Here is a 26,750-nt window from a genome sequence, read left to right on the forward strand (position 1 = left end):
TATTGGAATTGCAGAATAATCAACACTTCCACTTGAGTTGCCAAACACACATCAGAAGCTGAAGCTATGTATCAAATGCCACAAACCCAAGTGCATACTTATTCAAGTTTACTATAAAAAGTGAAGCCAAAATCCAGATGCACCAGCCCCAAGATCTGTATTTTTCAATGATCGGACGGTGATGGCTTGTCTTCTCCGTTTGTATTAAATTTTGACAGAGGGAGCTTTACAGATAGAGAAAAGGGAAGAGATGGGTTCCTGCGTCTGCTTACGTCAGCACTGCCGCTACGGTGGTTTGGGCGGTGCATTTCAAAAAGGGGTTGTTGCGCCAGGTTTAACGGCGCCGTTTTATCAGTATCACAGGAACAGAAGAAGAGTGGAGGCCTGTGTTTCTACTGGGTTTAAGGAACAAGAGCTGAGGAGCCCGGACCTTGTGGCCTTGGAATATGCTGATCTTAATCTCACCCACAATGTTTCCCAGGTCTGTGTTTTTGTTCCTAAAGTCCTTTCCTTTTCGTTTGGGGAAGAAAATGTCGTTCATGGGGAAAAAGTTTATATCTTTGAAGTAAAGCTCAATTTTTTTTTTTTTTGTTGGGTTTTGTTTTTGAATTGCAGGAACTGGGTCACGTCAGAATTAGGCAACATGTCAACCCTCTTAGCTCTTCTTTATCTGTATGTGACTCTCAGGGTTTGTTAGCTGCAGATGAAAATTTTAATGGCATTGTCAGTAATAGGTGCCTCTTGAAGCTATAGTAATCTTTTTTTGTTAATTGGGTAGGTGCCTGTGGAAGTGCCTGATTGGAATCAAGTGTTCAGGGACCCAACATTGCCGCTCATGGTGGACATTGGAAGTGGTACCGTTTCTTATTCCTTTACTGATGGACTCTCTCTTCTCATGTTTATATATATGTAGCTGTAGTCCTAGTGCTTTTTGATTATGAGCAATTGGCTTTTCCTTTAAATTTTGTTTGTTCAATATAATGACAAGAATGACAATTCTGCAAATGGAACCGACAATTTCTTGGGGATTTAACAGTTCATTTATTGAGCAATTAGTTCATTACAATCTGCCTTCCCAAGGATAAATATGGCCATGAGTCTCTGTTGGCCATTATCTCAAAAGTAGAGAACTTCATGTGGTTTATTGGAACTTAGCAAATATGATCTACATCTCTTTTATGATTTTTCATAATGTTTGTTGTCTTTTTGGTCATGCACTGAGAATAAACAAAAGGTACTATTGTTATTGGCTTCTTTGTGGGCTTCAGTCTCTTCCTAGTTCAGTGATTGTTCCTTTTAAGCTGTTTGTTTAAGTCGGAGTACTGCCATTGTTTAGCTTCTTAGAATTATGCTTTGTGTTGTTGTTTTTGTTCTCACTAGCTCTCTCAATTGTGTGTTTGTAGCTCTCTGAGATCAGTGGTTTTCTTATCAATTGCTTTGTACATCCTTCCTTTTCGTTTTTGTTTTTTGTTTTTATAAATATTTTATGTTTCCTATTTTTTTTTTAAAAAAAACAAATAAATAAATAAGTTCGAGAAAAAAATTGTTTAAGGCTATCATTACTCAATTTTTATAGAGTACTGCTGAAGGAGTGAAGAGATTATGCAGATATGGTGAGCATCCTTAATATTGTAAGGCCTTGAATCTTTGTTTTTGGGGGGATAGATGGATAAACTATTTTACATGATCTGCCATTAGTAGTTTACATGCACTTTCTTGAGTGTTCAGAATGACAATTTTGGGCATCATATTTTTGATTACCTGACAATGGTTTTTGTTTCTTCTCAAAATAAAATAAAGAGAAAAGAAATAAGTCAAATAACTGATGAGGGTTGTGTTCTTGTATGAGGACAATTCATAGAGTAACATGCGTGGAACTACAATATTATGTGAAAATACAATGTAGTTCTTCATAATTGAGGCTTCTTTGAGTTCTATAACGGTAAAGACGTGAGGTGGTGAATCATGTTCTAAGCTTAAATGTTTAAGCAAAACATATATTGTTTAAGCTTAATGTCAGAAATTTGGTAGATTTTAAAAGAAATTTTAACAGTAAGGAGGCAAGGTACGTATCATGATTGCTGGTTTTGTTAGAAAGAGTCAGCTTGGTGGGTTCAAGATTGGATGATGGGAGATGGAAGCTTGTATCTTCTGGTTCCTTCTCCTGTAATTCCTTTTCTGTGATTTCTGTTTGATGATCTTTCAAAACAATTTTCTGTCCTGCAATTTTTATCTGCAAAGCTAAGCTTTCCATCGAAGGTCAAGGTTTTAGATTACTTGGTACCACGTGTCAGATGCCAAGTTATGGGATAGAGTGTCAATCACGTTTTTAAGAACTGTCAAGTTTCTTCTCCTCTACGGAAGAATTTATTTAGGGAGGCTGGGGTGAGTTCGGAGACTGCAGCAGGGAGTCCTGCTCTTTTTTATTGCTTTTGGCTAGGGGGAAGAAGGCAAAAGTTCTTTGGGGTTGCAGCATACTGGCTGTCATTTGGTTGCTCTGGATGGAAATATATAGAAGGAATTATATAGGTATAGCGGTGGAGGAACTTTGGGAGAGTAATACTCTGATAACTCTTTGGCCTTCTGTTTTGGCAGCGTTCAAAGACTACAGTTTCTTATATTTTGCTAGATTGGTGACAGCAGTAGGATAGGGTTATAGTTTCTTGGGCTGGTGTGTCTGAACCCTAGCTACTGTGGATGCACTTTTTTTTTTTCTTTCTGTTGTGAACCTGCTATTGATCAATAAAATAAACAAAACCTATCTATTTAAGAACGAATTATCCTTCCAAAGGATAATACTATGAAATTGTGTCTGTGTACAGTTCCATGCACTGAAACTAAGCAAAAACACCGGTGGGTGCATCTTTTGTAAGATCATCATAATGTCTATGGTCTTTGTTTCATACAGCAAAACTAAGTAAAGATACTGCTCACTTTTGCATGTTTTGTGAAATTTGTTATAACTCATAACCTTTGTTCATATTATAGGAGTAGAATTTTGAATTTTTCTTTGATGTTTAAAGTTTTTTAATGTCATCATTGTTAGAGAGAGAGAGAGTACTTATTTTCTTTCAATTATGAGTTATCGATCTAACTATGTAACATTCTCAGGTAGTGGTAGATTTCTCATGTGGCTGGCGAAAAGAAACTTAGTTATGAGGAATTATTTGGGACTGGAAATAAGGCAGAAAGTATGGGAAAACTCCTTGGGCTAATTTTGATACACTTGAAAATTCTTCTGATTAAGTTGATGTATAACTACTGGTCCTAATTCCTCCCCTTTTAAGACAATATTACAGCATTGTTCAAACCACTAATGTACTGTTCTTTGTTTTTCCTGATGCAGCTTGTCAAACGTGCTGATGTCTGGGTTAAAGAGCTGGGTCTTACTAATATGTAAGTTCCCTTGATCATACTGGGTGTTGAAACCTGTTGTATATTATTTGTTGGCAACTGATATGTTATATATTTAACTCCATGCAGACATTTCATGTATGCAAATGCCACTACTTCATTTAATCAACTGGTGTCTACCTACCCTGGACCACTGATGCTTGTTTCAATCCTGGTGAGTTCACCTATCACACTGAAACAGTTAAGGATATACCTAATTATGTAGTCCAAAAAGGTTCTTTACGTCTTTTCAACTTGTGAAAAAAAAAAAGTAGCTGCAGTAACATTATTTAAATAAATTCTTTGCTCATGTTTATATGCAGTGCCCAGATCCGTATTTTAAGAGAAAGCATCACAAGAGACGGGTTGTACAGAAGCCTTTAGTAGATTCCATTGTGAATAATTTAGCTCCCCACGGACAGGTTTGTCAACTATAGATTATGGCAAATAATGAAGCATCTAACAATTTTATGAAAAGTGACCATTAGGTCCATTACTTTTGTTAGTCGGGAAGGTTTCTATTACTTCGGACTCTTCTAGTTCTTAGTTTGGTCATGTAGTGCTTTATCTCTGTTGTACTATTGCTTCTTTTAGCGTTGACTCCTCGTCCGCTGTTTGTGTAGTTGTACTATTTTGTTTGAGTTTTAATGGAAGTTTCTTTCTTCAAAGGAAAAAAAAAAAAAAAAAAAGACCATAACATCAGTAGTTAAAAAGGTTGTCAAGTTTAGTTTATGCTTGAGGATGAGAGTTATACAAATTATAGATTTATTAGTATTTAAATCTTGAAAGTCCCATCTTTGGAAGACAACGGGGCTGGTCCATGGATTTTTTTTTCCTTTTGCCGCATTTTGCTCAAAGGTTTGAAGGGAGATGTCCCATAAATTGGCCAAATGTTTGTATGGTTTTGGATATAAGGGTAGGGAGAGTTAAAGATGTAGGGAGCAGCCGAGCTACTTTAGTACTTTTTTCTAATTTAAATTTGTCCTTTTGTTATGATTGGTCCTCAGTTTCATGCTGCTATAAAAATACTTCAGGTGACTCCTATTTGTCATGCATAAACCAAATGGTCAAAAAATTAAAACCTTTTCTTCCTATGGATAAATGAATCTAAAGTGGGCACAATTATATGGCTGAGCCGCTGAGGTGCAAGTGTTAGGCTGGGGTCGGGATAGGTCTATAGGATTGAATCTCCCCAACCCACAAACAAATGGAAAGCAAATAAAATTGAACACTTGGAAGAGAGAGAGAGGAACAGAATTGTCGGTTCTATCATTTAAGTCCTCTATAGTGAGTATTGAATCTTTTCATGACTGGTGTGTAACTCAATACATGCTTACCCTATCCACACAAACAAAACTTGAGAATCACAATATTGTTTAAATTTTTGGCATCCTCATTAGGACTGCCAAATTCCTGACATGCCTGTCATATCCAAACTTAATTCTGTTGTAGTACCTCTGAGCTCACATGAGAATATTAGGCCACATATCTCATTAATTCTGTTGTATACTGAGTCTTACATGGTTGTATGCAACTTCTATTTATTTATTTAAATTTTTTTTTTTTAAAACCCCTAGCCCGCCCACCCTTACATATGCCATTGAGAATTTGTACCCATAACCTTTACAATGTTGGATTTATAACTTACCAACAGGTTATAGCTCACCGACATGGTTGTATGCAACTTGAGTTTCATTTCTATAATCATTTTTAGGGACGCCATTAGTGACTAGTCATTTCCTAGATCATGTGAAATGACATCAAAGCTAATGCAAATACTGTTGTATCTGCGTGGAAGTACATGTTAACTTTATCCCCTAACAAGGACTAGAAGTTTTATCATGGTGGGTAAGTGCAGGGATTTCAATGGGATGTTGTGGTGTCAAACTTGTTTGTTTTTGGGTGGTGCATGACTGCGCGTGTGTATTGAGTCTCGTTAACTTTGTTTGTGTTATTTTCCCTTATATAAGGGATTACAATGAGGAGCTTCTTTAATTAGTAATCCTTTCAATGTTATGAGCATGTCCTGGTGACCGATTTTATTTCTTGATTAGAGAACATTCAAGCTCTATTTCTCACAAAAACAAACTAAATCTCAAACTCATGCCTTTTAGGTGATCTCTTTCAAAGTTTCAATGATTTTGGTTTCTCATCCAATAAAGGGTGTGTTGTGTTGAAGAAATGATTCTTTATGTCATTAACTTACCTGCAGGCTTCAGTGATATATCTAATATAATGTCTGCGCAGGTGTTTATACAGTCCGATGTACTTGACATCGCACTTGAGATGAGAAACCAATTTGATTCTCTGCCTCATGTTCTGAAGCACATAGATGAAATCGAATCCAGCGTGTTGTGTGACAGTGAGGGATGGTTGTTGAGCAACCCAATGGGAAAAAGGACGGAAAGAGAAATTCATGCTGAATTTGAAGGGGCAAAAATTTACAGGAGAGTGTACCAGAAGCAAGTACAGAAGGCTCTTGGATGAAGTAATGCGAAATCAAGTGAATGGTTTTTGATAGAGATTTTTGTAATGTGAAATGTGATCATTTGTAGAGTTGTTCACATCAAGTTTTATGAGGAAGTAGCATATAATCAGACTTTAGTGTGACAAATCCATATCCGACCCTTTTTTTTTTTTTTTGGTTCGATTACTGTAGCAGTATTCAAACTCAAAGAGGTACATCATAATCAGACTCAATTGAGGCACAGGCATCTTCTGAAAATACAATTCTTGTGAAATACATGTACGCAGAAAAACATCCAGCTAGAGTCTTATTCATGAGTCAAAGTGATATCGACTTCTTTAGGGGAAATTAAGCTTCCAAAATCCTCAACATGAGCTGAGTTTTTGGATTACTTCCATTACTCTCTGATTGGAGCCAAAACAGCAGATTTCATCGGAAACTGGCCATTGAAGAAAATGTCCTAACTGAACTCATGACATTTCTCACGTTTGTTGATTTTTACCCCTGAACTGTTCAGTTTTGACAAATTATACCCTTTTTTTTTTCCTAATTTCGGTTGATTTAACTTTTGTCATCAATTTTCAGTAATCTCTTCGATAAGTTTATACTTTTCATTCCAACACGATATTTTTGTATTTCCAGATATTCAATCTATCCAAACACACATCTACTGCGCTGCGCCATGTGAGTTTAATAGAAAACAAGATTGAATTGCTGAATAAATCCGCAGAAATTGATTTTTTTTTTAAATTATTTTTTTAAAGAACTAGGGTAATTAAAGAAATAACTAGGGTGACATTTATAAAAGTTGGAAAGTTACTGGGGCAATCAGGTAATTTCACGTTTCTAACCATTCATATTTCTGTTACACTTGACCGTTAAGGCCTTTCCCATCTGAACACGCTGCTGCGCCGGAACCTCTCCCTCAAACCCTTCTCTCTCCTCCACTCAATCACCGCCGTCCCCTTCTCCACCTCCACCTCCACCTCCGCCGTCGATTTCCTCCACTCCTACACCGTCACCCCTCCAATCCAAGACTGGCCCCACCACCTCCACCCAAAGCGCCTCATCTCCCTCATCACCCGCGAGCCCAAACTCGACCTCGCCCTCCAAATCTTCCACCACGCCTCCAAATACCACCCCGGATTTCGCCATAACTACCACACCTACCACGCCATCATCCGCCGCCTCCTCCGCTCCCGCGCTTTTCACCTCATCGACCCCCTCCTCTCCGACCTCCGCACCTCCAATCTCCGATGCAGCGAAGACCTCTTCATCTCCCTAATCCGCAACTACGGCGTCGTTTCACGCCCCAAACTCGCTTTCAAAACATTTATCACCATTCCGAAATTCGGCGTCCGACGATCCGTGAGGTCGTTGAATGCGCTGCTGAACGCTTTGGTTCAGAATCACGAGTACAGATTCGTTCACTCGGTGTTTCGGAACTGTAGGGAGAGGTTCGGGGTGGCGCCGAATGTGTTTAGTTGTAATATATTGATCAAAGCACTGTGTAAGAGAAATGATTTAGAGACTGCACGCCAGGTGCTCGATGAAATGCCTGCCATGGGATTTACACTAGAGTTTGATAGCTGTGCATGATAAAAGTTATCATCACAATTGTTGCATCCTGATGCTTAGTAATCTGTTTTCTTTTCTCGATGGGGTAGGTGTTCCTTATTGGAGTCAAGTCTTCAGGACCCAAGATTGGCACTGATGGTGGATATTGGAAGGGGTACCATTCTTATTCCTTTACTAACGAACTCTATCTCATGTCTATTTAAGGTTGTAGTCCTAGTGATTCTCAATTATAAGCAATTAGCATTTCCTCCAGATTTTGGTTCTTCAATTCGATGGCAAGAATGATAAATTTATTTAGGTAAAGAAAAAGTTGGAATTTGATTAAATCCCTTTATATGTTATGTTTAATGTATGACTCAATATGGTGATGATTCTAATAGAAACCTGACTGTCATGATCCACAGCTCTTGATTAACCCATATTATGAATTTATAACTGCAAATAACAGATCTGTTGGACACGTACTTCCTTTACAATTTTTCGCATTTGTGGAATGTTTATCGAGCTACTTGACTTTAGTCATAGAGATGAACAAGCTCATAGATACAAAACAGGAAGTTGTTAGGGAGTATGTTAGTTTTAGTCCAAACTTTTCCATAAACCTTTTGTCCTAGAACATCACTACTTACTCACTCCCATCCTGTGATGTATCACAAGTAGTACAAAACTCTATGGCAAACCATTTAGCAATTAGCACGCACATCAACACATCATGATCATGGATGGAGTAAGAATGTTTTTGTAGACAATAGTTAATTATGTCAACATGCAAGGCAGTTCTTATTTCTTAACAATAGAGGCTTCATTAACATACAGATAAAGAAAAGCTTATATATTGATACATGTACTAAGCTTATATATCACGGGGCATATTGCCAAAGGATAAATATGGCCATCGGTCTGTGTCGTCTCTTATCTCAAAAATAGAGAAATTCACAGTTTGTGAAGTTACTGTGTAGAATGATCAGTTTCACAAAATTTTATGATATTCCATAATGTTATTAATTGTTGGGGGTCATGCACTCGCAACTAAGCAAAGGTCTTGCCTCAGTTTTTCATCTTCTGTGAATATTATCATAGCCCTTGCTCCAGGGATGCCCATATCCAGAGCTCTTTCTTAAACATATTATGAATGATATTTACAGGTCCTTTGGGAGCCCTATTGCCTCTTTTTAACGCTTTTGGTGTACTGAGCTATCTGACTTTATTCTTTGGGATCTTAGAAAATTGCTGTATCTACTCTAATTTACGCTATGGCATCGCTGCTTACCTTACTTATTACTTACTCCCACGCACATTCAGCTTGTGTTTTGGTATTACATTTGATGGGCAATCTCCTCTCCCTCTTGTGTAATGTGGAAAGCTAAACTACCTCCTAAGGTATAGGCGTTAGTATTATCATAACCATTGCTCAGTTTATCAGGACAGTATTTCAAATTGTCCTTCATGTTTTAAGGTGTTTTTCATCATCATTGTGTGTGTGTGTGAGAGAGAGAGAGGGAGATGGAGAGGGAGGGAGGGAGATGGAGAGGGAGGGAGGGAGGGAGGGAGAGAGAGAGAGAGAGAGAGAGAGAGAGATTGTGTGTGTGTGTGTGAGAGAGAGAGGGAGATGGAGACGGAGGGAGGGAGGGAGGGAGGGAGGGAGGGAGGGAGAGAGAGAGAGAGAGAGAGAGAGAGAGAGAGAGACCATACAATTAGTTGTGAGGTAGCAGCAGATTTCTCATCTGGCTTGCTAAAGAAACTTAGTTTTGAGATATTATTTGGGACTGGAAATACGACAGAAAAACACTGGGGCTAATTTTGATACACTCGAAAGTTCTTCTGATTAAGTTATTGTATAATTAATTGATCCTCATTTCTCGTTTCAATATTACGTCTGTGTTAAATATAGTCATGTTTTTCTTTTCCTCATGTAGATGGTCAAGCATGCTGATGTCTGGGTTTAAGACTACCTCTTTGTAATGTGTAAGGTTTCTCGATCAAATTAGGTCTTCAATCCTATTGCATATTATTGATTATCTCTTTATATATCGTATTTAACTCCATGCAGATATTTCACGTATGCAAATGCTACGGCTTGTTTTAATCAACTGGTTTCTACCTACCCCGGATCATTGATGCTTGTTTTAATCCTGGTAAGTTCACCTATCACACTGAAATTTTTAAGTTTTATGAATACTGTCCAAAGTGGTTGTCTTCAACTTATGAAAAATATTTATATATATGGCTGAAGCACCATCTGTTTTTATAAGCAATGAACTTTTTATTGGAATAGGGAACAATAAACGAGAAACAAAAGCTGTGAACTAGAAGTCTTTTATAGGCTAGTCTGTTGTAGTCTACTTTGTTTATGTTTTGTCTCTTGTGGCTGCATCACTATCATTTGAATGAATTCTTTGTTTATGTTTACATGCAGTGCCCAGACCATACTTCACGAGACGCTGACCCATAAAAGCATTACCCAGTGTTAATAAGAGAGCAAATTGGCGCATATGTGGGTTGTGATCATAGCATTAGAGAAGAACTGGGAGCGCGTTTGGACAAAGGAAATTATGGAAGCGTACGTTTGCTAATAGGGTTGTTTTTGTGTATCACAAGGACGTTGACCCGTAAAAGTAATGTGAAGGGTTGACACATAAAACCCCTCTAAGTTGAGGTTGTGCGGGTCTGATGCTTTACATTGCTTGCCGTCTTTAGAGGGCGTTTTGGAGCATACGTTTGGTAGCAGAGTTGTTTGTGTGTGTCACAAGGACGTTGACCCATGCTTATAACCTAGTCTTTAATTAGAGAGTGGAACATTGGCGCACATCCATGTGGGATGTGATCATAGCATTAGAGAGGAACTGGAAGTGCGTTTGTACAAAAGGAAATGGAGGTTGTGCAGCATGCTTCACATTGCATTTCGTCTTTAGAGGGCGTTTTGGAGCATACACGCACTAGATGCTAGATTTTCATACTAGTATAACACATCACTGTTGAACTCTCAGCTGGTTTATTGCAATCTGAATGGTGTTTTCGATTTGGAGCCAATTATATCATGTCATAAGGTGACCAAAATAATAAAAAGCCATCATATTTCTAATTTTCATAATTTACAAAACTGACAATGTGTGTGAAAAGCTATTGTTATTCTTCAAAAACATGGTTTAAATAATAAACGTGTACAAAAAATCAAGCTGAATTATATGTGGTTTCCCACCAGGCCACCAACCACAAGCTTCCCACTACTCTGAGAAGTCGTCCCTCAAAAAAGTAGTAAGGGGAAAGACAAGAAACTACAAGGATCCATCCAATGAGAGAAGGTATGTTTGCTAATTGGTTTATTTTTTCTTCGTCAAAAAGACAAATGAGTACAAATATTAATTGAACATTTTTCAAGTTTTCATTCATTCATACAACAAAAGGCAAAAGGTTAATTATAAGTCATCCATTGATGTGTCCACCCACAAAAGAAAAGAGAGCAAAAGGCATGAACGCGTTTCTTACACTGTTGACTTGTTTGATCAAGGACGATTGGTTCAGTCTAAAAATACCTCATTCCATTTAATCTGGATTTTATCAAATTAAACATAAATCATGGGGTTATCATCTCTATGCTTAATAACTGTGTCCATCTATATCCTTTCAACAATTGTGTTGTTCCATCTTGTGGTGGCCGACTCTTTGCAGTCATATAATACTCCTACTTGCCATGATGACGAGATCTATGCCTTGCTGCAATTCAAGCAAAGTTTTGTCATTAGAAAGTTTGCTTCAGTCAAGGGTGCTTATCCAAAGATCTCTTCATGGAAATCAAACAGCAGTTGTTGCTCATGGGATGGCGTAGAGTGTGATGAGAAGACGGGTCACGTGATTGGGCTTGATCTTAGTAGCAGTTGTCTCTATGGCTTTTTCAACTCCAACAACACCTTATTCAGTCTAGTTCATCTTCAGCGTCTGAACCTCGCTGATAATCACTTCAATCTCTCTCAAATTCCTACTAGCATTAGGAACTTTCCAAGGCTCAGGTATCTCAACCTCTCTGTCTCTGTCTTTTCTGGTCATGTCCCATCTGAAGTTTCACAACTGTCTAAGTTGTCTTCCCTAGATCTATCTCTCAATGATGACATGTTTTCCAATGAGGAATTGTTGAGAAGCCTAGCTCAAAATTTAACTGGCCTAGAAACACTTGATCTTTCTTCCATTAATATATCATCCACAGTACCCGACACCTTGGCAAATTTGTCTCATTTGACATCCCTCACGCTTGATAGATGCGGCCTCTTTGGCAAATTACCAGGAAGAATCTTTAAATTACAGAATTTGAAGGTTCTTAGTGTGAGGGACAACTCAGCTCTAACGGGGATATTTTCCAATGAAGAATTGTTAAGAAGCCTAGCTCAAAATTCAACTGCCCTAGAAACACTTGATCTTTCTTTCATTAATATATCATCCACAGTACCCGACACCCTGACATATTTGTCTCTTTTGACATCCCTCACCCTTGATGGTTGCGGCCTGTCTGGCAAATTACCAGGAAGAATCTTTAAATTAAAGAATTTGAAGGTTCTTGATGTGAGGTACAACCCTGCTCTCACGGGGTATTTTCCTGATGACTATACTGGAAGTAGTCCTGATCTCATGTCACTCAAACTCTCGTCCACTAATTTTTTCATAGACCTCCCTTCCTTGATAGAAAGGTTTCCTTCACTGAAAGAGTTGGGTGTGAGTTCATGCAAAATTTCAGAAGGTCCAGTACCATTGTCACTTGGTAATCTTAGGGATCTCATCTATTTGGACCTTTCATATAATAAGTTCAATGGTCAAATCCCTACAGCTATGTTGGGAAACCTTACCCAACTTACATATCTATCACTTTCTAATAATTATTTTCATGGTTCAGTCCCCCAATGTTTATTCAATCTCACGAATCTTCAAACCCTTCTTCTACATCGTAATAATTTGAGTGGTACACTAGAGTTCCAGAAGTTTCTTAACCTACAAAAACTCACCTCTCTAGATCTATCTAATAATAATCTAGAATTGCTCCCAGAATCTAGATTTTTGAATAATGCAACGACTGTACTTCCAAAGTTTGAGTATCTAGGATTGGGTGGGTGCAACATACGTGAGTTCCCAAATTTCCTAAGATCTCAAGAAGCATTGTTTGAGTTAGATCTCTCTGGAAACAAATTGCAAGGCCAAGTACCAAAATGGATGTGGAACATAAGCACTGAAACTCTGTCTTACATCAACATTTCTCATAACTTCCTGTCAGGCTTTGAGAAAACTGCAGCTGTCCTTCCCTTGGTTAACCCACGATACTTAGACCTGTCATTCAACATGTTTCGTGAATTATTACTGTTCCCTTCAACATCCTTCTGGTACTATAACATTGCAAACAACAAATTGACCGGACAAGTTTCACCAATGATTTGCAATATGACTTTTCTTGGATACCTTGATTTGTCAAACAACAAGTTGATTGGCAACTTACCGCAGTGTGGGGGAAATTTTAGTGCGAGTCTGGAATATCTGAAACTTGGAAACAATTCATTTCATGGAAATCTTCCTCAATCATACACCAATGGAAGCAATTTAAGGATGATAGATATTGGTCACAACAATTTCCATGGGCAACTACCAAGGTCACTGGCGAATTGTGCAAGTCTTGAAAGTTTAGTCCTTTCACACAATAAATTTAATGATACCTTCCCCGTTTGGATGGGGGCTCTCCCTGAGTTGAAAATTTTGACAATGGACCACAATGTGTTCTATGGAGTGATTCTGAAACCTAATAAGAAGAATCTTCATTTTCCGATGCTGCGTATTCTTGATTTGTCTTACAATAATTTCTCAGGTCAGTTTCCATTTGAATACATTTTTTCTGGAAATGGGACAACAACTATCACTCATGATTTGGAGTATTACCAGTTTTATTCATTTAAAGTTGGGTATTACTCAATCACGATAATCTGTAAAGGTGTTGAGATATACTACCCAAGAGTTCGAGAGGACTTGATACTCATTGACATCTCAAGCAACAATTTTGAAGGCAAGATTCCTGAATTCATTGGGAAACTCCAGGGGATTTGGTCACTCAATCTCTCCAATAACATTCTCACGGGTCACATCCCATCATCCTTGAGTAACTTATCAAGGCTTGAATCGTTGGATCTTTCACATAACAAGCTCTCTGGTGAGATTCCTCAGCAACTGGCACAACTTGATTCTCTCTCAAAGTTCAATGTCTCTCACAACAATCTCACAGGCCCTGTACCACGAGGAATCCACTTCACTACATTTGACAGCACTTCATATCAGGGAAACCAAGGATTGTGCGGAGATTTCTTGCCAAAGAAATGTGGAAATTCTGAGGGCACTCAACTTCCACCTTCAACATCAGAAGATAATGACTCGGGCTCTGGAATTGAATTGGATTGGAAATTTGTTGTGGCAGGGTCAGGGAGTGGCTTGTTGGTGGGAGTGGTTCTTGCAGACTTTGTGATTACCAAGTGGAATGTGTGGTTCATTGAGATTGTTGCAGTACTGATCATGTTTTGGAAAAGGATAAGGAAGCCTAGAAATTGAGTGTTTGATGGGTACTGATCATGTGTTGCTCTTTGTTTTTAAGTTGTGTTTCCAATTTCTTAGATGTATGCATTCTTAGCTAGGGAGGATTTGTAATGTTCAGTATCAATAACTTTAAGGAGTTTTACTTTGTACGGTTCTGCAATCCCTCTTTATTTGTGGTAGCAAACATCACAAGATCAAAAAGAGGTATATGTTTTAAATAAGTTCAATTCCATCTTTCTTGTTAATCATATGAAATAACATCATGAAATAAATCAAATAATATTAACTCTTACTCAAATTCTGTTAGGACATGGTATTTTTTGTCGAAAGCATAAATATAAATCACAATCCAGATACAGAAACAGAGCAAAATAGAGTGTTTTCAAGTCAGTTTTAGGTGAAGCCAAAATAGTTTCATATTCTGAAAACAGTTTCCCTTGAACAGATTGGGAGCCAATTACGGCGTCGTTTCAAGCCCCAAACTCGCATTCAAGACATTTATTACCATTCCGAAATCCGGATTGCAACGCTCCGAATGTGTTTAGTTGTAATATATTGATCAAAGCACTGTGCAAGAGAAATGATTTGGAGACTGCACACCAGGTGCTCGACGAAATGCCTGCGATGGGATTTGTGCCCAATGTGGTGACTTTTACAACCATTTTGGGCGGTTATGTGTCGCGGCGCGATATGGTTGGTGCCAAGAGGGTGTTTGGTGAGATTTTGGACAGAGGGTGGTTTCCTGATGTGACTACTTATACTATATTGATGGATGGGTATGTGAAGCAGGGGAAGCTGGTTGAGGCTATTAAGGTAATAGATGAGCTGGAGGATAATGGGGTTGGCGCCAATGAGGTTACTTATGGGGTTATGATTGAAGCTTATTGTAAGGAAAAGAAGTCGGGCGAAGCGGTTAATTTGCTTGATGATATGGTGGAGAAGAGGTACATACCGAGCACAAAGCTTTGTTGTTAGGTGATTGGTGTTTGTGTTGCGAAGGGAAGGTGGAGGATGCTTGTGAACTGTGGAAGAGGCTTTTAAAGAAGAATTGCACGCCGGATAATGCCGTATCGGGCACGCTCATATACTGGCTTTGTAAGAAGGGAGAAGTATGGGAAGCCATGAAATTGTTTGATCAGTTTGAGACGAGTGAGCCTCCGGACGTCAGGGACCCAAGATGGGCACTGGTGGTGGATATTGGAAGGGGTACCATTCTTATTCCTTTACTAATGAACTCTCTCTCATGTCTGTTTATAGTTGTAGTCCTAGTGATTCTCAATTATAAGCAATTAGCATTTCCTCCAGATTTCGGTTCTTCAATTCGATGCCAAGAACAATAATTTTAATTTAGGTAAAGAAGAAGTTGGGATTTGGTTAAATCCCTTCTATCTGTTATGTTTAATGTATGACTCAATATGGATGATGTTTCTAATAGACATCTTGTCATGATCAACAGCTCTTGATTAACCCATATTATGAATTTATGACTACAAATAAAAGATCTGTTGGACACTTACTTCCTTTTTAATTTTTAGCATTTGTGGAATGTTTATTGAGCTACTTGACTTTAAAGAGACGAACAACCTCATAGATACAAAACAGGAAGTTGTTACGGACAGTGGCGGATCCAGGATCCAAGAGCTGTCTAGGCTAATTAGAAGCACACTAATTTTTTTTTTTTTTTTTTGAGGTTTGAAACCCAGTGGGAGGCTCATCCTCACGCCTTTATTATTTTCAATCAAAACATACAACAGAGGGGACATAAAACCAGACTCCGTAAATTAAAAACTACAAGCATACATTTGTTGTAAAACAATAATATCAAAATATCAAATAGCTCCCCAGCCTCCCCTTCTTTGTACAGTTCAGCACTTCAGCCTACAGGCTACAGTCAATTAAGTCCAAAAACAATATCAAATATTGTTTTATATCTTGTCAGGGGTGAAAATGCATTATCAACCGCATTGAACAATATTAGCCTACTGCACAAATAAACTGACTAAGCCGAGTGAAACAAACCCAAAAGGCCAAAACCGATATCCCCTAAACAAATCCAACAATCCCAATCATCAACTTATACCCAAAACTCAAAATCCCAACTCACAATTCATGGAGCCATGGAGTGATGGAGGGCCAGAAGTCCAGAACTCTTCCAGAAACCCAGCCAATCAGCCAACTCTTCGGTCACTCCAGTATGCAACTCTGCAAGAAGCCAAGAATCTCTGCAAATCTGCAAATCGAACAAGATACCCAGTGAAATGGAATATACCCAGTGAACCCACATTAAGAAAATCGAACAAGATAAGAAATTGGCGGAAAGGAGACTAGGAGAGTGAGAGAAACCTTGGGCTGTTGGGCAGTTGGGCATTAGATCGAGCAATGGAAGGGAGAGGTGGAGATTGGAGAAGAAAAGGCGGACCTGAATCACCTGATACTCTGATATTTCCGATCTGTGCAAAATATGGGAGGACCAGTGGACGCGAAGTCGCGAAGAGATGAGAGGAGTCAGAGGACTGCTTGACGTGATGACGTCTCAAACTCTCGAAGATGTGGCTGGGGGAGAACGCGGAGAAACCTTTTTTTCTTTTTTTTTTTCTTTGGGTATGGGCTGAAGTCAGATAGATACATATATACTTTGTTATTCCCAAAAAAAAAAAACATATATACTTTGTCGTTTTTTGGCCAAAAAGTTGTCTAGGCTTAAGCCTATATAGCGTAGATCCGCCCCTGGTTACGGAGTATGTTAGTTTTAGTCCAAACTTTTCCATAAACCTTTTGTCCCAGGACATCACTGCTTACTCTCCCATGCATCAGTTTTACATCTTCTGTCAATATTATCATAGCCCTTGCTCTAGGGATGTCCATATCGATCGACAGCTGTTTGTTAAACATATTATGAATGATATTAACAGATCTGTTGGAGCCCTTTTTGCCTCTTTTTAACACTTTTGGTGTTTATAGAGCCATCTGACTTTATTCTTAGGGATCATAGAAAATTTCTATATGTACTCTAATTTCTAACACTTTTGGCTGCTTACCTTACTTATTACTTATTACTTACTCACAGAAACACATTCAGCTTGTGTTTTGGTATTACATGTGATGGACAATATCCTCTCCCTCTTCTGTAACGTGGAAGGCTAAACTACCTCCTAAGGTACAGGCGTTAGTAATATCATAACCACGGCTCATTTTATAGGGACAGTATTTCAAATTGTCCTTCATGTTTTAAGGTGTTTATCATCATCATTGTGTGCGAGTGAGTGAGTGAGTGAGAGAGAGAGAGAGAGAGAGTACTTATTGTATTTTATTTATTTATTAGTCTACGATGTAAAAATTCTTAGATAGCAGCAGATTTCTCATCTGGCTCGCTAATAGTTGTGAGATATTATCTGGGACTGGAAATACGACAGAAAAACTCTTGGGCTAATTTTGGTACACTCAAAAGTTCTTCTGATTAAGTTATTGTACGATTAATTGATCCTCATTCCTCGTTTCAGTATTACGTCTGGTTAAATATAGTAATGTTTTTCTTTTCCTGATGTAGATGGTCAAGCATGCTGATGTCTGGGTTAAAGAGCTAGGTCTTAGTAACGTGTAAGGTTTCTTGATCAAATTAGGTCTTCAATCCTATTGCATATTATTGCTTATCTCTTTATATATTATCTTTTAACTCCATGCAGATATTTCATGTATGCAAATGCCACAACTTGTTTTAATTAACTGGTTTCAACCTACCCTGGATCATTGATGCTTGTTTTAATTCTGGTAAGTTCACCTATCACAATGAAATTTTCGAGGTTCATATAGTGTCCAAATAGGTTGTCTTCAACTTGTGAAAAGAATAAAAGTAGCAAGAAATGGACTTTTTATTGGAATAGGGAACAATAACAAGAAACAAAAGATGTGGACTAGAAGTGTTTTATAGGCTAGTCTGTTGTAGTCTACTTTGTTTATGTTTTGTCTCTTGTAGCTACAGCACCATTGTTTAAATGAATTCTTTGTTTATGTTTATATGCAGTGCCCAGACCATATTTAAAGAGAAAGCATCATAAGAGATGGGTTGTACAGAAGCCTTCAGTCCATTGTGAACAATTAAGTTCAAAGCACCCAGGTTTGTGAAACATGTAGTTTACGACATAATTGTAAACGGTCTAGTATATGTTTGACTGGAAGGCTTATATTACTTGGGATCTTCTAGTTCTTTTTTTGGTTCTGTGGTGTTCGATATCTGTTATACTTTTTCTTCTTTTAGTGTGAACTCCTGGTCAGCTGCTTGTGTAGTAGAACTATTTTGTTTCAGTTTTAGTGAAATTTTCTTACAAAAAAAACAGAAGGGGAAAAAAAAAACTGAAAGGCCATAACATTGACGGGTAACAGGTTATCAGAATGTCCCTTAGTTTATGTTTGAGCACCAAGACAAGTTGTAGATTAGACTATAGAGTATAAAGATCTTGAAAGCTTATGTTTGAATGCCCGATAACTGGCCTCAAGTTTTTGCATGGCTTTGCATGTAAGGCTGCGGAAGGGTTGAGTTGATGTAGGGAGCAGCCGAGCAGCTTTTTGACTTTTTTGTCATAGAAATATGTCGTTTTGATCTCACTGGTCTCCATGTACCATACAATCCATTAGTTTTATGCTGTTTATTACTTAGGTGGATTCTGTTATCGTTGCATGGATCATAAACGGCTTTGATTCACCTTCGATCATGGTGTCTAATTTAATTCCTACCTTTTCCCTCAAGTACAGAGTCACAAACACCTCTGCAAGATATGGAATTAGAAAGATCTGTACATGTATTTCTAAGTCTAAATTTAATTGTCTCATTCAATTAGAATTGTTTGTATGTGTTTTCTTTTTCTCTCTGTTTTTTTTTTAGTCTTTTTTTTTTCACTGTTTGTACAGTTTTACGTTAAGTTTGTATAATTGTAAGGATTGATATGAAGCTTATGTATGGTAATACAGTAATAGATATCAGAATGAATAATCTTCCTAAGGGGAAAAAAGCAGCTACCTATTGCTCAAAGAAATTTTTTAATAAAATCAAAGGTAACAATAAGAGACACTGTAAATTAGGGATTAGGTTTGCAAAAAAAAAAAAAAAAAGGAGTGTCAGTTTCACTCCCCAAATAAAAAAAGACACAATTATGTATTTGCTTTGAGTTATGGTGTTTTGAGAAAGTAAATTGCTATTGATTCACATATCATTATTTGCTATTAAACATCAATAGTATTATTTGCTATTAAGCTTCAGTAGCATTTGTTTGCTAATCAGTGTCAAGAGCATTGTTTGCACAAATAATAAGGCAACTGTCAGTGACAACAAATATGCGCATATTTGTTGTCACTGACAGTTGCCTTATTATTTGTTTTGCAGGCCTTCCCTCTTTAGATTGATTTGAAAAAAATTATCCGACTATTCATGATTGAGGAGCAGTAATATGTAGATGCTGCAAAAGAAGTTTGATCTACAGTTCTGAAATGTAGCTGTTGAGATGCTTAAGGTCTTAGATTTGGATTATTTTGAGTTAGATTTGTAAATGATCTGTAAGACTTTGCTTGCTTTTTCAAAAAGCATTAAAGGCCATTATACCAAGCTACATGATACAAAACAAAAGTACTTGTGACTGTAGAATGTCATTTAAGTTAGGGCAAATGTAGCTTGAGCAGTATCTGTAGAAATCAAATTGTAAATATTATTGTTGGATACTTTTAGTGTTGTTATTGGTGGGAAAAAAAATACCAAGATATAATTTTGAATTTTTTTTTTTTTTTTTGAACTGGAATTCATTGAATCAATTAGTGATTACAATCACTTAGAATGGCATCCCGAACACACTCGGGCGCAACAGCAAACCAACTTTGACTCTCATTCGAGTGCAAAGCATGATTAGCTAAGACATGTTGGTTGGGTACCAAAGCACTACCCTAAAATTAAACAATTCTTTTACTGTTGTTTTGTTTTAGTCCCACTTTCTGATGCTTTTATTTTTGACTAATGGTAATGGGTTAACCATTAGCTGATAATTAAACAATAGTACACGTAATACACAAAGCAACCTTTCCGCATGCAATTGTAACCACTACTTTACTGTTTATTTTTGCTGGGTATAGTCTAAGTAAAAATATAAAATATAAAAAAAGGGGAAATACAAGAAACTACAAGGATCTATCCAATGAGAGAAGGTCCATTTGCTTATTAGTTTATGTTCTCTTCGTCAAAAAGACAAATGAATACAAAGATTAATTACAAGTGATCCACTGATATGTCCACTCACGAAAGAAAAGAGCAATAGGCAGGAACCTGATTTTACACTGCTATCTTGTTTGATCAAGGACGATTGAATTGGTACAGTCTATAAATACCTCATTCCCTTTAATCTGAGTTTTATCAAATTACACATAAATCATGAGGTTATCATCTCTCTGCTTAATAGCTATGTCCATTTATATCCTTACAACACAACTTGTTGTGGCCAACTCTTTGCAGTCACATACTCCTACTTGTCATGATGGCGAGATCTCTGCTTTGCTGCAATTCAAGCAAAGCTTTGTCATTAACAAAAGTGCTTCAGTTGATGGTGCTTATCCAAAGATTTCTTCATGGAAATCTGCAAGGGATCAAAATAGCAGTTGTTGCTCATGGGATGGTGTAGAGTGTGATGAGAAGACGGGGCATGTGATTGGGCTTGATGTTAGTAGCAGTTGTCTCTCTGGCTCTTTCAGCGCCAACAGCACCTTATTTAGTCTTGTTCATCTTCAGCGTCTGAACCTCGCTGATAATGACTTCATAGGATCTCCAATTCCTACTAGCATTAGGAACTTTCCAAGGCTCAGGTATCTCAACCTCTCTTTCTCTGTCTTTGCTGATCACGTCCCATCTGAAGTTTCACAACTGTCTAAGTTGTCTTCCCTCGATCTATCTTTCAATTATGATTTGTTTTCCAATGAAGAATTGTTAAGAAGCCTAGCTCAAAATTTAACTGGCCTAGAAACACTTGATCTTTCTTTCATTCATATATCATCCAGATTCCAGAGCACCCAACACCCTGACAAATTTATCTCTTTTGACATCCCTCTCCCTTGATGATTGCGGCCTGTTCGGAAAATTACCAGGAAGAATCTTTAAATTACAGAATTTGAATGTTCTTAGTGTGAGATACAACCCCGCACTCATGGGGTATTTTCCTGATGATTATAGTGGAAGTAGTCATGATCTCATGTCACTCAAACTCTCGACCACTAATTTTTTCATAAACCTACCTTCTTTGATAGATAGGTTTCATTCACTGAAAGAGTTGGATGTGGGTTCTTGCAATATTTCTGAAGGTCCAATACCATTGTCGCTTGGTAATCTTAGGGATCTCATCTATTTGGACCTTTCACAAAATAAGTTCAATGGTCAAATTCCTGCAGCTACATGGGGAAACCTTACCCAACTTACACATCTATTACTTTCTAGTAATTATTTTCATGGTTCAGTTCCCCAAACCTTATTCAATCTCATGAATCTTCAAACCCTTTATCTAGATCGTAATAATTTGAGTGGTACTATAGAGTTACAGAAGTTTCTTAACCTACAAAAACTCACCTCCCTATATCTGTCTCATAATAATTTGGAATTGCTCGCAGAATCTAGATTTTTGAATAATGCAACTATTGTACTTCCAAAGTTTGAGTATCTAGGATTGGGTGGGTGCAACATAAGAGAGTTCCCAGATTTCCTAAGATCTCAAGAAGCATTGTTACAGTTAGATCTCTCTAGAAACAAATTGCAAGGCCACGTACCAAAATGGATATGGAACACAAGCACTAAAACTCTGCAATATATTAACATTTCTCATAACTTCCTGTCAGGCTTCGAGAAATCTCCAGCTGTCCTTCCCTGGGTTGAGCTACAATTGTTAGACCTATCATTCAACATGTTTCAGGAATTATTATTGTTACCTTCACCATCTCTACAATACTATAACATTGCAAACAACAAATTAAGGGGACAAGTTTCACCAATGATTTGCACTCTGACTTCTCTTAGATACATTGATTTTTCAAACAACAAGTTGATTGGCGACCTACCGCAGTGTGGGGGAGACTTTAGTGTTAATCTGGAATATCTCAAACTTGGAAACAACTCATTTCATGGAAATCTTCCTCAATCATAGTCCAATGGAAGCAATTTAAGGATGATGGATATTGGTCACAACAATTTTCATGGGCAACTACCGAGGTCACTGGCAAATTGTGCAAGTCTTCAAAGTTTAGTCCTTTCACACAATAAATTTAATGATACCTTCCCTGTTTGGTTGGGGGCTCTCCCTGAGTTGAAAATTTTGACAATGGACCACAATGTGTTCTATGGAGTGATTGTGAAAACTGAAACCTGATAAGAAGAATTACGAGGCCCGGCCGGGCTGAGGTATTCAACTTTCACAAATCAGCCAGGCAGACCGACACTCCCGGGTGGAAGTCAATTACTTTTCCGGAGGAGGAGGAAGGGAATCTTAGGATGCCTCACGTACGATGACCCTTTTCTCATCACGTTCCAGGTAAATCATTACATTACATCAAGGATATTGATAGATACCGGTGCGTCTGTCAGTGTACTATTCTGAGACCCGTACAAAGCATTAAACAGTGGACGATCAAAGTTGTCTCAGGTCAACCTTTAATCAGTGTCTCCGGGGACATAGTTCAACCACTTGGATCTAACTATTTGTCAATCATGGTGGGAGAGAGTCTAAACTGCTCATCGATCAAAACAGAGTTCATCGTCGTCGATTGCATCTCGTCATACAATGCCATACTTGGTCGCCCAGCATTATGGCGCCTAAAAACCTTTGTTACTGGGCATATGCTTATGATGAAAGTGCCGATCCCGGTAGGAGTAGCAACGATCCAGGGGGATCGAGCTGTCGCTAGACATTGCTACGTGTTAACAGTTTCTCAGGGCAAGGGAAGATCGAAGTGTTAACAATGATCGCTGATCCCTCCCCATCTGACCAATATGAGGATCCCAGGGAGGACACTGACTCTAATGAAGAGCGGCCTAGTGTTGTAGAGGATATCAAGGAGGTGGTATTATCGGAAGAGTACACGTACGGATAGAACGGTACGGATCGGTACCAAACTTACTCCAGCTGTCCAAGACAATTTGATCAAGTTCTTACGTGCCAATTCGGCTGTATTCTCATGGCCTCAAGAAAACTTGAGGAAACAATTTGGGGAAAATAGAATACTTGGCTTTCATAATCAGTGCAAAAATCCCATAACAAGGGATGTGCATCAAGGCCATACAAAAGTACCTGTGAAGTAAAAGACATCATTAGATCATTTATGCTGATAAGTACTTACAGTAAAGGCACGAGAGAGGATAGCTAGTATACCACAATGATCTGGATCATCGGCTTGAGAGTCAGGGGATGCACCGATCTACAATTTCCTAGGGATCTTCCCTATTTGGAGGCTTTATGCCTCTTATCTCGGCTTTGCCTTTCAAGTCTGCTCAATCTAGTCTCCCATCTCCACTCCCACCATGCTGCTTCCTTTCCCTCATTCCCCTCTTTTGTTTCTACTCCCATCTCATAACCCTTTCTCTATTGTTGATCCTTGAACAACATCCATTTATGTCATTTTGTTATGTTGAATCCGTCGGTGTACCTTATCATCTACAACCATTATCACCGTTGCCCTTCAGGGCGTTTACCCAGCTCTTCAGAGTGTTTACCTTGCTCTTCAGAGCGTTTACCTTCAATACACTAAGGAGTTCACCACGCAGTTACTTATGGTATCTACGGATCCCATCATCCCATGGTTCTTTGATTCTTGGTTCCTTGGTACTTTCTCGGTGGTTGCTTATCTCCAGCTGTTCGGTTACAATCGGAGGGATGCTTTTGTTACATCTCGGCGGGAGATTTGGGTCTCTATGGCGTGTTTTGGTTGTCAGTTTCTTGGGCTTGTTTGTGTCCTCGTTCGATGCAATTTCCACATCGTGGATGTTAGATATGGGGACACTATTGTATTGGAGCTTCTGTGTTGTTTGTGTTCCTTATTTTCAGTTTTATTTGGTTTAGTTTGGATGGGCCTCTGCTGCCCTCTCTTTGTAATCTTGTTAGTTGTTTAATGAAGTTGTTTCTCTTGCCAAAAAAGATGAAGAAATGATCAAGGTATTCTTGATCCACTTCTTTGTAATCTTCTTTCAAATTCATTGGTCTTTCTGAGTTGAGCCACTTCTAAGGGAGCTTTTATTCATACCTCCAAAATTGGTATTTAGACTTTTTTTTTTTATGTCAAATTACCAACAAGGACACAAAAGGTTGGAGGGAAAAAAAAAGGTCTCTTCTTACGTCTAGTAGTCTTCAACTTGGAGAAAATCTTCTCCTCCAACACAAACCCTAACCATTGTATCGTACCAATGTCTAACTCTGGTTTCTTGATTAGTGCTACTAAAAACTAGAAGAATCCATTTGAGGAAATTGGAATTTTGGTTCTGCAGCTTGATTACATGGTATGATATTCTCGATTAGTACTATTATACTCAAAACTAGAAGCATCCACTTCATAAACTTGGAATTTTGTTCTTGGTTTGATCTTACTTTGAATGGCCTTTTATTTAATTACTCTTCTATAATTGTAGGCTTTTCGGTGCTATCTTTGAATGGCCTGAAAGGTTGGTGCTATTGTGCTATCTAACTATCTGATTGTTGGATTTCTTTGTTTCCACTTCAATTCTCTTATACTATACTTTCATAGACTCAAGAGCATGATAGACTATTTTTTTGTTTTGGTAATACAATAGCAGTACACAGAGACCAGAAGGCCAGAAGAAACATAGTAAGAAAGCATAACATAAATCAAGCTAAAACAAAAGCCATACTATGATAGTTAGAATGGTACCTAGCCAACCCAGATATATAGTTAGAATTTGCACACCAACATTCTAAACATACTGATATCAAATTGTGAGAATTGAAAACAAAGAATTATTTGGTCTCTATTGGTTTCAAAATTTTACCAAGTATTGTAGTTAGCTATTTTTGGTCATTCATTCTTCTCCTCTTGGCTTTTTTTTTTTAATCAAAGTTTATTTACTTTCAGGAACAACAATAAGAACACAATGAATCTAGTCAAAGTGGGGTTAGATTGGAGTCCTAGGTTAGTAATGTTTTTACCATCAATAATTCCCTAATTTCTTAGGGACCTACGCACTTTTTGTGCCTTTAGCGAATCTTCCGGAGTAGTACCGATGGAGGATTCACGCTATCTCGATGTACTTAATGTCAAATGAGTGACCTAGTTCTATGTACCGCTGTGGGTACTAACACATCTTCTTGTCTGTCTATAGATGGCAGCGGAAGGGTATGTAAGGGTCATTCTGGCTTTTGATCAATATATTAGCGTTTTGCCTTCTTTCAAAAAAAAAAAGTGGGGTTAGATTGGAGTCCACAAAAGACTATACTAACCAATTTACAACTAATCAGGTGAGTGATGTTGAATACTATTGACAGTTGTATGTGCAAGTGTAAATTATATATATACTAGCCCCTTAACATGTGCTCCACATATGTCAATTGGCTTTTATTTGTTTTTATTTTTTAAATTAAAAAAGTTACTGCAATTTCTCTCTTAATTTTGGGGAAGCTTCTCCTTTTTTATGGGAGGTATTGCAATTTTTTCAAATATAATATAGTCTATTGACTATCTTATCCTCATATAGAAATAATTTGTTTATTAATATTTATAGTATGTGAGGGCACATATGGTACTTCAAAAATTTAACGATTTCCTCAAGAATTGGCTTAATTATATAAGATATATATATATATATATATATATATATATATATATATATATATATATATATAATTCTCTTTATTCCCTTTTAGAAAAAAAAAAAAAAAAACCCTTAGCCCACCCAACCCTTACATATGTAAATGAGAATCGAACCCATGACCTTTACAATGTTGGAATTATAACTTACCAACAGCTCACAGCTCACCGACACATGTAACACATGCCATATATTAGGTAAAAAAAATTGTGATTCAGTATACAGAATATAAATTCCATCATTGCTAGGCTCTCGATCCCTTAATTGTATGTTTGATGAACATTAAAGCAAAATGATGGGCATATCAAATGGCTATATAACAAGGCTAGCACCTTTGATGGTAATTAGTTAGTTGTTTGCAGAGCTTGCATAGGTGCCCTGTAGTAATTAAATTGGTTGCAGATTATGTAGGTAAACCTTCTCGTATAGAGTTATAGAATTGTATGCAAAAGTCCAAATGATTTATATATGTGATTATAAAGTTGTTTGTTTGCAGAGCTTGCAATATAAATGTATATAGGGTATATATAGAATTACTTAGACTAAGAGTTGTATGCAAAAATCTAAATGATAATTTTGTTGTGAACGGGGTGGTGACTATAAGCGTGTTGTGAAATCCAGCACCTATACTAAAAAGTTTAATGTAGAGAGCAAGGAAAAAGCTGATGGATCTAGTAAAAAGAAAGAGCGCCTAAGGGCTAGTGGTACAATAAAATGTTGGTGTCCATTTGCATTGAGGGGCACAACTATTGTTGGAAATGAATGGATGTTGGAGGTAACATGCGGAGTACATAATCATCCTCATTCTCAATCCCTTCATGGTCATTCTTATGCTGGGAGATTATCTATGGAAGAATATGCAATGTTAGTGAACATGACAAATAGTTTGATAAAACCGAAAGACATTTGACCGCCCTGAAGAAAAGAGAT

General features: G+C 37.7%; 3 protein-coding genes and 2 long non-coding RNA genes across 5 annotated transcripts; 4 read left to right on the top strand and 1 right to left on the bottom strand.

The window, feature by feature from the left end:
* Positions 1-250: 250 nt before the first annotated feature.
* On the top strand, positions 251-6,220 carry LOC133716489 (uncharacterized). Its single transcript, XM_062143190.1, has 8 exons — positions 251-481; positions 616-672; positions 779-854; positions 3,112-3,191; positions 3,347-3,396; positions 3,484-3,568; positions 3,717-3,815; positions 5,641-6,220. Exons 1-8 carry the CDS (start codon positions 251-253, stop codon positions 5,878-5,880), a joined length of 918 nt encoding a protein of 305 aa, XP_061999174.1. The 3' UTR covers positions 5,881-6,220.
* A 2,515-nt stretch (positions 6,221-8,735) lies between these two features.
* On the top strand, positions 8,736-10,458 carry LOC133715690 (uncharacterized). Its single transcript, XR_009849176.1, has 4 exons — positions 8,736-8,818; positions 9,355-9,403; positions 9,489-9,573; positions 9,855-10,458. It is a non-coding gene; the product is annotated as an uncharacterized LOC133715690 (long non-coding RNA).
* A 556-nt stretch (positions 10,459-11,014) lies between these two features.
* Positions 11,015-14,008, top strand: LOC133716490 (receptor-like protein 49). The gene has a single exon (XM_062143191.1). It carries the CDS (start codon positions 11,015-11,017, stop codon positions 14,006-14,008), a length of 2,994 nt encoding a protein of 997 aa, XP_061999175.1.
* A 1,805-nt stretch (positions 14,009-15,813) lies between these two features.
* LOC133714231 (uncharacterized) lies at positions 15,814-16,541 on the bottom strand. The gene is made up of 3 exons (XR_009848502.1): positions 16,337-16,541; positions 16,098-16,223; positions 15,814-15,871 (listed from the first exon to the last, which is right to left on the bottom strand). It is a non-coding gene; the product is annotated as an uncharacterized LOC133714231 (long non-coding RNA).
* Positions 16,542-21,168: 4,627 nt separating this feature from the next.
* LOC133716491 (receptor-like protein 7) lies at positions 21,169-22,155 on the top strand. Its single transcript, XM_062143192.1, has one exon. The coding sequence runs from the start codon at positions 21,169-21,171 to the stop codon at positions 22,153-22,155; it is 987 nt and encodes a 328-aa protein (XP_061999176.1).
* Positions 22,156-26,750: the final 4,595 nt, after the last annotated feature.

This window comes from Rosa rugosa, chromosome 6 (assembly GCF_958449725.1).
Source record: "Rosa rugosa chromosome 6, drRosRugo1.1, whole genome shotgun sequence".
NCBI classification, from domain to species: Eukaryota; Viridiplantae; Streptophyta; class Magnoliopsida; order Rosales; family Rosaceae; genus Rosa; species Rosa rugosa.

Bases quoted from the DNA above. Each gene is read 5' to 3' on its own strand.
- LOC133716489 (XM_062143190.1), top strand. From the start codon at position 251: ATGGGTTCCTGCGTCTGCTTACGTCAGCACTGCCGCTACGGTGGTTTG. The intron at 673-778 runs GTATGTGACTCT...TTAATTGGGTAG, and splicing joins CTCTTAGCTCTTCTTTATCT to GTGCCTGTGGAAGTGCCTGA. The intron at 3,192-3,346 runs GTATGGGAAAAC...TTCCTGATGCAG, and splicing joins GACTGGAAATAAGGCAGAAA to CTTGTCAAACGTGCTGATGT.
- LOC133716490 (XM_062143191.1), top strand. From the start codon at position 11,015: ATGGGGTTATCATCTCTATGCTTAATAACTGTGTCCATCTATATCCTT.
- LOC133716491 (XM_062143192.1), top strand. From the start codon at position 21,169: ATGGGGTATTTTCCTGATGATTATAGTGGAAGTAGTCATGATCTCATG.